Genomic DNA, 14,071 nt, shown 5'->3' on the forward strand with positions numbered 1-14,071 from the left:
TTTCAAACATGCTTGATTGGGATTCCTGTATGGGGAAACTCCTCTGAGTTTCAGGGATACGTAAGACCATATAATTCCATCCAGGATCCATGCAGAAAATTCTGTGCACCAACAGCTATCAACATCACACTCAGAGACCTAGGGAATGACACTGTAATCCTCGCCAGCAAAAGGATGGCATGTGTCATTTGCACACTGAATGTCACTCTCCCCTGGGACCCCCAAGAGCTGCAGATATTGGGATCACAACGGGTACCTAATGACACGTGGGATAAAAAGGGAGGCTATTGGTGGTCTCCTGGATGTACTGACTTTGCAAAATTTAACCATGAGAGGAGCCATTCAAATATTTTAGACCTTCTCACACCCCGAGGTCCTTATTGGAATGCACGGAAAAATAGGTCGGATCCATTCACTCTCGTTTATCCACACAATACAGAGCAATTTACTTGGGATGGGTCATATTGTGGCTTCCTTCCAAATATATCCACACCAATGGGAAATAGAAGTTATTGTCCACCCGAACATTGGGTGAGTAACCCTGGTGTCATTAACGTGTTGAGGCCTGATGGCTCTCAACGGGGAATAGATTGCGATCTCAGCAGCGAGTATGCAAAAGGCTGCTGTTTTGAACCCAGGGTGAAAGGACAGGGATCAGAAAAATACATCTGGAACAACTCCACTGCGAAGGCACTGCCACCAGGTATATTCTTGATTTGTGGTGACCGTGCATGGCAAGGGATACCAGCAAATGCAGTGGGAGGGCCTTGTTATCTGGGACGGTTAACTGTCTTGTCCCCACATGCCCTCGAGTGGGTACACTTGACCGGAAACATGACTAAGACCTGGGAGAGACGGAACATCCATGCGCTGGCGTTGGATTGTGGTGACAAAGTTCACCTTTGGGGACCAACAGCGTGGATCTTTGCATCTATTTTTACCCTAGGAGTTGCTGCAGTGCAAGAGCTGAAAGACATAGAAAGGTCCGTAAAACAGGCCAACATGACTTCACAGAATCACAGAATCACACAGAATCACAGAATGACCCGGGTTGGAAGGGACCTCAAGGATCATGTAGTTCCAACCCCCCTGCCTGGCAGGGCCACCAAACATACACCTTTACTTGATCAGGTTGCACAGGGCCCCGTCCAACCTGGTCTTGAACACCTCCAAGGACGGGGCATCCACAACCTCCCTGGGCAGCCTGTTCCAGGACCTAACCACTCTCCTAGTAAAGAACTTCCCCCTAACATCCAACCTAAATCTTCCCTCTTTTAACTTAAAATCATTTCCCCTAGTCCTGCTATTATCAGCCTTTTCGAAGAGTTTACTCCCCTCCTGGGAGTAAGTTCCCTTCAGGTACTGAAAGGCTGCAATGAGGTCACCCCGCAACCTTCTCTTCTCCAGGCTGAACAAACCCAACTCCCTCAGCCTGTCAACCCAACTCCCTCAGCCTGTCAGTGACTTCCACACTGCTGAGTGAACTACTCATGGACATTGACAGTATTAGGCATGCTATGCTTCAAAACAGAGCAGCAATTGATTTCTTGCTTCTTGCACAGGGTCATGGTTGCAAAGACTTTGAAGGGATGTGTTGTTTTAACTTGAGTGATCATAGTGAGTCATTGCACAAGAAGTTGGAGTGCTTGAAAGAACACACCAGGAAGATTGGCATTCAGGATGAGCCTTTTGGGAAATGGTTGGAGGGTTGGTTTGGTGGTATTGCACCGTGGTTCAAGGAGTTGCTTAAGATAGTACTGATAGGGCTTCTTATATTCCTTGCATTTATGTTGTGTGTGCTGTGTGTGTTTCAATGCTTGCTAGGTTGCTTGCAACGTATGGCTCAAAAAATGATTTATACACAAATAGTATATAGAGTTTATAGATTTATAAGTTTATAGATTTCATACGTTAATAGGTTTATAAGATTACACGTTTATAGGTCTATAGGCTTATAGGTTTATATTGTTGCGTATTGTAACGGGTTAAGCTTTCTTAGCATGGGGAGGGGGAGATGTTGTATTAGGCGAAATACAGGGATCTTATTGGGATGTGACGTGACAGGCCCTTCCCCATATTCTGGAAGAATCTTACTGGTGTGTAATACAGTAGGCGTAGACAAAATGGACGTAGGTTATATAAGGTTGTGTATGCTTCAATAAATTCATGGTTAACCCACTTGTTTTTGGGGTCGCAAATTCATTAAATGTAGCACCTTTGAAACCTGGACCTTGACTTGTGTTTTTCCTGAGACTGATGTAACAGTGAATTCTTTGTTTGTTTAGGGTACTGCGGTGCTGATACAAAAAGTTTGTGTGCTGAGGCTGCTCTCTGTGCACTCCGCCGACGCTACCCTCAGATCTACTCGAGCAGTGAGAAATTGCAACTAGATATCAATTCAATTGAAATAAAAGCAAAAGATTTTGCCGTGGCTATGCAGAAGATTGTCCCTGCGTCACAGAGGGCTGTGCGTACACCAGGCCGAGCACTGTCACCTATTATGCAGCCGCTTCTAGGAAAAACGCTCACGAAAATTTTACAAGCCCTACAAAAGGTATTTCCTCATGCAGAGCTTGCACTGAAAAAGAACCAGCAGCCAGGTATAATAAGAGGATCCACTTCTTTATGATTTTGCCAGGGTTGAAATGCCAGGGGGCACATCCCTGTGCTGGGCAGTGTTTTAAAGGCTGTGGTGTGAGGGTGAGGGCGAGCACCCAGACAGGGCTTCACAGCCTCCAGCACATTCAGACCGCAACCCGCTCAGCATCCTCCTGTCGTTGGATATGAAAACAGCATAGAAATCCTCCAGATTTCCGCCGTCCAGGCGGGCTGGGACTCGTGCTAGGAGAAAAAGGAGGCCGCGGGCGGAGCGAAGCCAGCCGGGCTGAGAAGGCGGGGAGCGGGGCGGCACCGTGCCCGTGGTGGGGCCGGCTCGGGCGGCGTGGGGCTGGAGAAGGTGTCGGGAAGCGGTGGCCGCGGAGGGATCCCGCCACCATGGTGGTCTTGCGCTGCACCGACGCCCGCCGCGGGCCGCCCTTCGCCATCATGGACTCCAGCTCCGAGTTCGTTTCCCTGCAGCCCACCGCGCTCAGCATCCGCCGCACCTGGAGGCGTTCGCACGGCGCCTCGACCGCCACCAGGGCTGAGAGGAGGGGGAGATTGGCTGTAAGTAGTGCGTGGCGGCGGGGCGGGGGGACGGGCGGGAACGGAGCCCCCCGTACAGAGCGAGACGGGGTCAGCGCTGGATGGAGCGCGGAGCCCTTTGGCCACCGGAGCTGTGGGGGAGCGGGCCCCGAGCGCTGTGCGAGCTCTGACCGCCTCGCTCCCTCCGCTTCCCGTCTGTCCCGAGGGGGACAGGGGAGACCTTATTGCTCTCTATAACTTCCTGAAGGGAGGTTGTAGTGAGCTGGGGGTTGGCCTCTTCTCTCGTGTAATCAGGGATAGAACTAGAGGGAATGGTTTTAAGCTGCGCCAGGGGAGATTCGGGCTGGACATTAGGAAGTATTACTTCTCGGAAAGGGTAGTCAGGCACTGGAATGCACTGCCCAGGGAGGTGGTGGAGTCACCGACCGTGGGAGTGTTCAAGAAACGTTTGGATGTGGTGCTGAGGAATATGATTTAGCCGGGAAGTATTGGATGGACTAGATGATCTTCTAGTGGAGGCCTTTCATAATGTTAATCCACACTGAAATAAGTGTCTCCTTGGGCTGTAATTAACTTATTTATTGACATAGAAGCAAAAAATCTTTGAAAGCAGTTAGTGTACTTTTGGTGGTTCTTACATTTCTAAAATGAAGGTCCGTTTATCATTTCTGCATGTGGCTCTAAAGCTGTAGTCAGATTTGTGCCATGTTGGCTGTCATGGATATCCATAAATGCTTTATAAAAATAAAACAAACCCAACCCACTGTCTCAGATGAGTGTTTGGAATGACCACTTTCTATTCTTTACTTGTGGGTGTTAATAAGTGTATGACTTCAAAAGAATATTAACTCTTTAGGAAATTTATTTTAATTAATAAAGTCTTCTGTGTTCACTTGCCATCATAGAAACAAATGTTTTAGCTGGATCTGAAATAAGACAGCTTTTTCTTCTTAATTGAAATCAGGTGTCTTCCACTAAACTTTAAGGAGGTTGATCTGAAGGGAGTAGGAGGAGTTGTTTATTCTGGGGATGATGGTTGTAAATAGTTTCTCTTCACAATGTCTTTTTTCTTATCTGAATTGTGTTTTTATTGCAGAGGATGTCTATTCTATGGTCCACCAGGAAATGGAAAGACTCTTGTTGCACGAGCTCTTGCCAATGAATGTAGTCTAGGAAACAAAAGAGTGGCTTTTTTCATGAGGAAAGGTGCGGACTGCTTAAGCAAATGGGCTGGAGAATCCGAAAGGCAACTTCGTTTATTATTTGAGCAGGTAAGATTGAAATATGCAGAATATTTTATTCCCAGTTGAAACTGTATTTTTCTGTGATTATCTTTATTAAAAGCATCCTTTTTCTGGGGATACTTTATTTGGGTTGTTGTTTTTTGGTTTTTTTTCCCCACTGAAATGGGAATGTCAATGTTTGCTTTTTCAATGCCTCCATAGTCAGGGAGCTTGATCAGGGGCTTGAAATGGGGAAAGATCTAAATGAGGAAAGCTTTTGAATCCAAAAAAATTCCCTCCCACCAGAACAGTCGTAGATAAGGCTGCAGGAGACCAGATGATGGCTTTAGATCAGACAGAAACAGATGCTGTCTGAAAGCAGAGTTATTTAAATTCATAATGTTTGCTTCCATGACCTGTAATTGAATTAAGTTCTGACTGTTCTTTATGGTGGCCAAATAGCTGTAACAGCTACTGGTATGATTTGTTCCTGTCACCTGGTCAAAGTAGGTTGACATAGACTGATGCTTTCCATTGCTTATGTGAGATCCTCCAAGTCAGTAAGTAGAGATCCCTGACTTTAGTCTAAGAGATCTAGTTTCAGTGACTTGCCAGCCATAATGTCTTTCTGTATTTTCTTTTTAAGTAGTTCTGTTTTACAGTATTACTGTTTTTCAATCTAGGCATACCAGATGAGACCTGCAGTTATTTTCTTTGATGAAATTGATGGTCTTGCAGCTGTTCGGTCTAGTAAGCAAGACCAGATTCACAGGTACTATGTTTTCCGTGTCTACATGGGATCTGCTGGGAGTGGGAGGGGAGATGATGACCACTTGATATTACTCATTAATTTAACCTGGAAACTTATAATTTGGTGCTCCTGGATTTAAGATTGTTTGAGGCAACAGTTGAAAACAATTCAGTGGCCCAACACTAGCACAAGGTCTGTGTTACCTTACCTATTTTTGTCTGTCTTGAAATGAGTCCAATCTCAGCCTATCCATACTACCTTATCTCTTATCAACCTTCTGCTAAATTATGTCCCTGAGCACCACATCCAAACAGTTTTTAAACACTTCCAGTGATGGTGACTCAGTCATCTCCCTGGGGAAACTGTTCCAGTGCTTTACAACCCTTTCTGTAATGTTTTTCCTGATATCCAACCTCATCTTACCCTGGTGCAACTTGAGGCCAAACAATTGTAACAAAATTTATTTAACCAGTGAATAAAAACTTTATCTTTCTATTAGCTCCATCGTATCAACACTTCTGGCTCTCATGGATGGTTTAGAGAGCAGAGGGGAGGTTGTCATCATTGGTGCGACCAACCGCCTCGATTCAATAGATCCTGCGTTACGGAGACCTGGACGTTTTGACTGGGAATTTCTCTTCGGCCTCCCGAACAAAGAGGTCAGAAAGTAAATCCAACCCTAATGCTAATGTGACAAAGTCCAATTTGATAGCAAAAAGTTGTCCAGCTTGGATGAAAGACTGATATCTGGAGACACTATTTCATACTGTGTAGAGCATATCTGCTGCTGCAGATATATGTATGTATATCTATATATACATACATACGATGACAGTTTCACCAAGTAGTTCATTCAGTATTGTTTTTGGTTTCCCTGTGACTAGTCAAGAAACACAGGATGTTGGTCATCACTGGTGTGTTTAGGAAGGAATGAAAATATGCATTGGCTATAAACTACTGTTCTCTCGTCTTGAAGGTAAAAGAAGCAGTGTACATCCTCAACAATTTGTTATAGCTATTTTCTCACCATCACAGGGCATCCTGTTGTTCTAGTTGTCCTTGCAGGTGGTATGGCTGCTTTTTTAGCTGCACTGTGTTTACGACCCTTCTCAGCTAAATAGCTGTAAATAACACTGTCTACATTTCCCCCGTTTTCTTTTAGGCTGAAAAGGCTTGGTTTACCGACTGACTAATCATATTTCACAAGGAATTCAGTTTGTTTGTTCAATTAGTTCTCATGCTGTTTATCCTGCTTCATAGCTGCTCTGTGAACTCCTTATCTTGATCCATGGCTGCTGCTCCATAAAATTCTTCTTGTATTACAACAATTTCAAGATACTGCCTATAGAATAACAACACTACTTATATTAATAACATAACTATTATAACTCAATCAAGGCCTCGATTGATAATACTCTAAAAGTGAAAGAAAAAAGACAAGTCAAATACAACATAACAACATTATTGTTAAACCTAATAAAAAGAACAAACGTGTTTGTACTGCAACCTAAGTTTCTGCAACCTGAAAATCAATCCGTGAGGGTCCCATTGTGTTAATCTGTAACTGATCAGGAAAAGTCTTCATTTTTCATAAACTCTGATACATTGATTTTTAGTGACCACTAAAATTTGTGCAATAAATGCTTTTAAGATGTTCATAACCATGCTCTACCAACTGAGTTATCCAGGCTAATAATTGATTAATGATCGCACAATTTAATGGAATAGCATGTCAAACAGAACCAATTTTAGAGGACAAATGTACTAAAGTATCGCTAGGGGCATTATTACTTATTGACCCTTAAGAAACAGCAAACCATGTTGGTGGTGGATGCAATAGGTAGTGCCAGCAGGGCGTCCCCTGCTTCAAGGTGCACATTTCCTCTCTCACCCATCACAGATTCTCTCCTGCATTCAGGGTCTGAAGGATTTCTTCCAGTTGTTCACCATATCCGCGTGGCCAGTGTGTGATATAGAGCCCAAGTGGAACACCTGCTTGGAAAACAGAATAAACTATCAAATTTAGCTGTAGTAGCATGCGCTTTTGTCTAAAATGATGCATGGTTATATTTTAAAAATCCCAATTAGTTGGATGTAAGAGAGGTATCTATTCTATGATACAGGGTCATCTCTTTGAGATTCCTTTCCAGGTTTTGTCTTTGCAAATTAAGAAAAGCTAATTAATAGGCTAATAACATCATAACCAAACAGTACTAAAACATTAAAAGAGCTATTCCTGTAGGTTCTAGCATTGATTACATCAAATCCTGTTTAGTACACATCTGATCTATTACTAAAATAGAAGAAGCACACAACATCCTAGCTAGTGCCTTAAACTCTAATTCTTTAGACTGCATTGGTAAAACAGAAAATCACACACTATGTCAAACTATTACTAATATTATCTATAACACAGCAGGTTACAAAGCAAGACCACTAAGTAAGAAACACACAATTACAATTACTATGAAGGCTGGATGCTATTTCCTGCCTTCAGATGAGACCGAACATATCATGCTGGAACCCACGTAGGGCCAGTCCCTGTGGAAATACGAGCATGTTCATGACCCCAAGTTGTCAGTGCTAGGGTACAGTCCCAAAGTCCTGTGGCCATATTCCAAACATTAACCATAGGCTGTTCCTTTAGCACTGGGGAAGCCTCAAAATGACAATCCACATAAGCTGTATCTCTGTGAACACGATTCAAAAACTTCAGCACAAGCAAAACAAGCAAAACCTTACATAATATTTTCAAAAACTTCAGCACAAGCAAAACAAGCAAAACCTTGCATAATATTTCTTGTAGTGTGTCTCCCATATCCGCCCTTTTTTGTTTAATAATAATAAGAATGGATTTCAATGTTTGATAAATGTGCTCAGTGATAGCTTGTCCAGTGGGAGAATGAGCAATGGCTGTAGTATGTTTAACACCCCCTTCTTGGAGGAAAGTTCGAGTAGCCTTAGAGGTATACACAGACCCATTATGTGTTTTTGTAGTATGTGGGATTCCCATAGCAGCATAAGCAGATAACTAGTGTTTACGGGTGTCATGACTATGTTCACCTGTATGTGCTGTGGCAAATTTGTAAGAAGAATGAGAATCTATCGTTACATGTGCATATTTTAGACAGCCAAATTCAGGAACGTGAGTGACATTTGTCTGACACAGTTGAAGAGGTGCTGTGCCACATGGATTTGTCCCAATTTGAGGCAAAGAGCTATCAGTCAAATTATGTAGCCGGTATTCAGTCATAAACACGGTGTATTGCGTAGGAGAGAGGATCATTCTTAACACAGTTTTCCAGTCGTGAGGGGTCATAGCGTAACTGTCACCGTTTGTAACCAAAAGATTGTATGTAAAGGCTGACTGAACTCCGTATGTTCTCACTGACTTTCTTAGCTCCTTCACTGCCTCATAAGGCAGGGATTCCCAACGGGGGGCCTGATTCGTCTGATACAACACAGGAAAGGTTTGCAACGTGTCAGCATCACCCCTTAATATTGTTTCTTTTCTGTACTGCTCTAAGACATCACAGTACGCTGTAGGGAAATTTGTCATTCCTGCTCCCTTCAAAGTATCATCAGGAGGAAATGCGTCCGATTCGCCTTCCGGATCTACTGGACCGGGGTCACAACGATCCCCTGGTTTCGGTCCATCCGTGTCTTTAACCACGTTACACGCGGGCTGCACAGACGCAGCCGCGCACGACGTGTGAGGGGCGGCAGGCGGCCGTTGGCTGGTAACGGCTGCTTGTGTCGGAGCGCGGCCGCTGTTGTTTCTCGCGCTGGGCTGGAGGTTTCCCGACCGGCGACGGCAGGTGACGGTGTTGTGGTTGTCCGAGCGGCAGTTCTGGCACCACACACCGACAGCTTGGCAATTCCGTCGCAAATGTCCCTTAACGCCGCACCGGAAACATTTAAAAGAGGTGCTTGGGCCTGTATTGGTTACCGCAGACGCTTGTAAGGGTGCAAGAGCTGCTAGCACTTGATTCTGAGAAGCCTCAGCGTGTGCCTTTAATCCTGCCCCTAGCTCTTTAATAGCCTCAACTATGAAAGCCTGAGCCCCTGTGGGCACACTCGATAATCTGACTAACGCCTCCTCTATTGTCCAGTTACTCCTCAAAGTACTTAGAATGCCACGAGCTGTAGCATTACAATTCTGAAGTGCACAATGTTTTAGCATTATTTCCCTCATGTACTCTGGTTCTCCAGCCTTCTCTATGGCTCCGGCTACCTTATCTAGAAACGCTCCAAAATCCTCATTTCTTCCCTGCTGGATTCCCATATAAGACAACAGCCCACCTGGTGCCTTGATCTTATCCATAGCCTGCCTGGCCAGATTACATTGACTCCCTACATTTAACTGGTCCTAATAAAGCCTGGGCCTCCGTCCGGATGAAAGGACCCACCCCTAAAAGTTCTTCAACGGTGACATTATACAAGGGATCTCCGGGCTGCCTAACTATTGCAACGCTCTGTCGGCACATCTCTTCCCAATAAGCATTAAATAGCAGTTGTTGGTGCTGCGAAAAAATCAACCTAGCTATAGCCCGACAATCAGATGGCAACAAAACCTGAGTACTCCAGATATAATCCAGTATCTGTCTCGCTGGCTCACTTTTTACTCCAAACTGACTGACCGTAGACCGCAATTGTGACAACTTCCAATCTAAAGCACTGATAGCAGCCTGTGCCCCGCCTGCAGCATTAGGCGAATACCCCCCCGGCAGCACCACCTGTCGCACTGCTTCCAACGCCTCACCGTCTCCCGCCTCTAAACAAGCCCGCGCCAGTGCAGCCCAAGCCCCCCCCGCTCCCGCGCGACGGCCTCCGCCAGGGCACTCTGTGCCCCAGGGAGCGGCTCATTGCAAAGGGGGGTCGAGGGCCCGGCTGTAGCGCCATGGTCGATGCAGGCGGCTCGTCTGATACAGACGTGCCGGGAGACGGAGACGGGGCACTCGGCTCCGCAGCCACCGGCAACGCAGGCTCGGCGGCCGGCGGCAACTTTACGGTGGACACAGCAGGGGGCACCGGGTGATCTGACCATTATAATTCTTATTCCTCCCCTGCACAGCAGTAGCTTCCTCTGCCGCTTCCTTTTCTGCCTGATATTGCAGCAAATCATTATAAACCACACGCCACCACTTCCCGCATTTCTTAGCCGTCTTCTCCTCATCTATCATTCCCTGAAAAATTGCATCTCCAAATTTACGCCATTAGGCAAGATCATGCACTAAATAGCGGATTCTGAAATAACCCTTTAGCATACCCATACGCTAACAACTCGGGGAGTTCCTTTTGCAAGTCTGTCCCCTTAACCTGATGCTTTTTTTAAAAAAAGCAAGAAAATAGCTGACGCTTTTTTTTAAAAAAAGCAAGGAAATAATTCATAAACCGCTTGCCTTCCCATACCTATTTGTCAGTGCGCTGTTGCAGTCTTAAGGACGTCGGCAGCCTGTATCGGCTAGGCCCTTCTATAAGGTCACGTAGAGCACCTGCACCTTCTTTTCCTGGTGCATGCTATCCCCGCTGCTTAAGGATCCGAACACCTTCGCCGCTTGGATCCTTCCTGGTAGATCACGTCGAGGGTCACCATTTGTTGTAGAACGGCGGGAGAAAAGCAAACGACCACACCTGTCATTGACATATGATCAGCTATTCTCGTTTATTCCTTGGCTGCGTGTACATTTATAATACGGATAATTAGCTCATACATATTGCAAAAGTGGAGCTCATCGTTGGTTCCCAATTACATACTATCCCCAAGTATCTTTGCAGCATGTTGTTATCATCCTGAAAGTAACTCCCTTGCCGAGTTCACAAAACCATGGCTAGTTTCTCACCATCCCAGGGCATCCTGTTGTTCTCACTGTCCTTGCAGGTGGTATGGCTGCTTGTTTAGCTGCACTGTGTTTATGACCCTTCTCAGCTAACCAGCTGTAAATAACACTCTCTACAGTCTTGTATAGTTACTAAGTTGTGGTCATGTTTATGTGGCCTGTTGCGAATGGACGCACGAGTTCAGACTATTTACTTTCAGTAACTTCAGAAATATTACAAAGAATGCAAAGAGAATCTTCCAGGGCCTTACTTGTAATTCACTGCAATTCTCATTCAAACAGCAGCACATTTAGTGTTTTTTTAGCTGCTGGTCATGTTCATCTGAAGTGCAAAATGAATAAAAACTATTTATTCATTTATTTATTAACTTTTCTGTTTAGCATTAGACTTCCTCATTTTTCACCAGCAATAAGTGGTCCAGGAGACTAAATCCTGTAACCTAAAGCTTTTTAAGAGAGAATTAAGTGTTTTAGTAGCATGTCTTGCTATCAAATCCATGCTTATGTGAAAACAAAGAGTATGCAGCTAAAGAATGAGTTGGTGATTCATCTATTAACCACTCAATCTGGGCAGACATTGCTTGTTTGACCTCAGTTTGCTCTAATAACCTGTTTGTCTGCTAGCAGTTTTGGACAAGTCCTTTTGGGACAATACACTTCCCTCCTAGAGGTTTTGTATATCTGAAGTGTCTGCATTATTCATTTGTTTGGTTGTCTTGGGAAATGTTGTAGGAACACAGAACTTTAACCTGCTAGGACCTTAACCCAACTTTAGCTATTTGTGATGTCTTATACGTGAAATGTTTTGGTTAAGTAGGAGGAGTTGTTTATTCTGGGGATGATTTCACAATGTCTTTTTTCTTATCTGAATTGTGTTTCTATTGTAGAGGATGTCTATTCTATGGTCCACCAGGAAATGGAAAGACTCTGGTTGCACGTGCTCTTGCTAATGAATGTAGCCAAGGAAACAGGAGAGTGGCTTTTTTCATGAGGAAAGGTGCGGACTGCTTAAGCAAATGGGCTGGAGAATCCGAAAGGCAACTTCGTTTATTATTTGAGCAGGTAAGTTTGAAATATGCAGAATATTTTATTCCCAGTTGAAACTGTATTTTTCTGTGATTATCTTTATTAAAAGCATCCTTTTTCTGGGGATACTTTATTTGGGTTGTTGTTTGTTGGTTTTTTTTCCCCACTGAAATGGGAATGTCAATGTTTGCTTTTTCAATGCCTCCATAGTCAGGGAGCTTGATCAGGGGCTTGAAATGGGGAAAGATCTAAATGAGGAAAGCTTTTGAATCTAAAAAAATTCCCTCCCACCAGAACAGCCGTAAATAAGGCTGCAGGAGACCAGATGATGGCTTTAGATCAGAAGGAAACAGATGCTGTCTGAAAGCAGGGTTATTTCAATTCATAAGGTTTGCTTCCATGACCTGTAATTCAATTAAGTTCTGACTGTTCTTTATGGTGGACAAATAGCTGTAACAGCTACTGGTATGATTTGTTCCTGTCACCTGCTCAAAGTAGGTTGACATAGACTGATGCTTTCCATTGCTTATGTGAGATCCTCCAAGTCAGTAAGTAGAGATCCCTGACTTTAGTCTAAGAGATCTAGTTTCAGTGACTCGCCAGCCATAATGTCTTTCTGTATTTTCTTTTTAAGTAGTTCTGTTTTACAGTATTACTGTTTTTCAATCTAGGCATACCAGATGAGACCTTCCATTTTTTTCTTTGATGAAATTGATGGTCTTGCAGCTGTTCGGTCTAGTAAGCAAGACCAGATTCACAGGTACTATGTTTTCTGTGTCTACATGGGATCTGCTGGGAGTGGGAGGGGAGATGATGACCACTTGATATTACTCATTAATTTAACCTGGAAACTTATAATTTGGTGCTCCTGAATTTATGATTGTTTGAGGCAACAGTTGAAAACAATTCGGTGGCCCAACACTAGCACAAGGTCTGTGTTACCTTACCTATTTTTGTCTGTCTTGAAATGAGTCCAATCTCAGCCTATCCATACTACCTTATCTCTTAACAACCCTCTGTAAATTATGTCCCTGAGCACCACATCCAAACAGTTTTTAAACACTTCCAGTGATGGTGACTCAGTCATCTCCCTGGGGAGACTGTTCCAGTGCTTTACAACCCTTTCTGTGATGTTTTTCCTGATATCCAACTTCATCTTACCCTGGTGCAACTTGAGGCCAAACAATTGTAACAAAATTTATTTAACCAGTGAATAAAAACTTTATCTTTCTATTAGCTCCATCGTATCAACGCTTCTGGCTCTCATGGATGGTTTAGATTGCAGAGGGGAGGTGGTTGTCATTGGTGCGACCAACCGCCTAGATTCCATCGATCCTGCGTTACGGAGACCTGGACGTTTTGACCGGGAATTTCTCTTCGGCCTCCCGAACAAAGAGGTCAGAAAGTAAATCCAACCCTAATGCTAATGTGACAAAGTCCAATTTGATAGCAAAAAGTTGTCCAGCTTGGATGAAAGACTGATATCTGGAGACACTATTTCATACTGTGCAGAGCAAATCTGCTGCTGCAGATATATGTATGTATACATATATATACATACATACGATGACAGTTTCAGCAAGTAGTTCATTCAGTATTGTTTTTGGTTTCCCTGTGACTAGTCAAGAAACACAGGATGTTGGTCATCACTGGTGTGTTTAAGAAGGAATGAAAATATGCATTGGCTATATACTACTGTTCTCTCGTCTTGAAGGTAAAAAAAGCAGTGTACTTCCTCAATAATTTGTTATGGCTAGTTTCTCACCATCACAGGGCATCCTGTTGTTCTAGCTCTCCTTGCAGGTGGTATGGCTGCTTTTTTAGCTGCACTGTGTTTACGACCCTTCTCAGCTAACCAGCTGTAAATAACACTCTCTACATTTCCCCCGTTAGAACAATTTCAAGATACTGCCTATAGAATAACATTACTACTTATATTAATAACATAACTATTATAACTCAATCAAGGCTTCGATTGATAATACTCTAAAGGTGAAAGAAAAAAGACAAGTCAAATACAACATAACAACATTATTGTTAAACGTACTAAAAGGAACAAACATGTTTGATCCCTGACTTTAGTCTAA

The 14,071-nt window shown here is 43.8% G+C and overlaps 1 protein-coding gene across 1 annotated transcript; it reads left to right on the forward strand.

The window, feature by feature from the left end:
* The first annotated feature begins 834 nt into the window (after nt 1–834).
* Nucleotides 835–12,744, forward strand: LOC146761691 (uncharacterized). The gene is made up of 9 exons (XM_085536822.1): nt 835–987; nt 1,563–1,707; nt 2,286–2,554; nt 2,846–3,165; nt 4,241–4,415; nt 5,051–5,139; nt 5,618–5,777; nt 11,846–12,020; nt 12,656–12,744. Exons 1-8 carry the CDS (start codon nt 835–837, stop codon nt 11,906–11,908), a joined length of 1,374 nt encoding a protein of 457 aa, XP_085392948.1. The 3' UTR covers nt 11,909–12,020; nt 12,656–12,744.
* The last annotated feature ends 1,327 nt before the right edge of the window (nt 12,745–14,071 follow it).

The sequence above is a fragment of the Coturnix japonica genome, chromosome 2 (genome assembly GCF_054131305.1).
Source record: "Coturnix japonica strain WE chromosome 2, WE-NBRP24, whole genome shotgun sequence".
Lineage (NCBI taxonomy): Eukaryota > Metazoa > Chordata > Aves > Galliformes > Phasianidae > Coturnix > Coturnix japonica.

What these genes read in the sequence shown, in the direction of transcription:
- LOC146761691 (XM_085536822.1), top strand. Translation starts at nt 835, where the DNA reads ATGACTAAGACCTGGGAGAGACGGAACATCCATGCGCTGGCGTTGGAT. An exon ending in TGAAAGACATAGAAAGGTCC is followed by an intron (nt 988 to 1,562) that starts GTAAAACAGGCC and finishes CTTCTTGCACAG; the next exon opens with GGTCATGGTTGCAAAGACTT. An exon ending in AGAGGAGGGGGAGATTGGCT is followed by an intron (nt 3,166 to 4,240) that starts GTAAGTAGTGCG and finishes TTTTTATTGCAG; the next exon opens with AGGATGTCTATTCTATGGTC.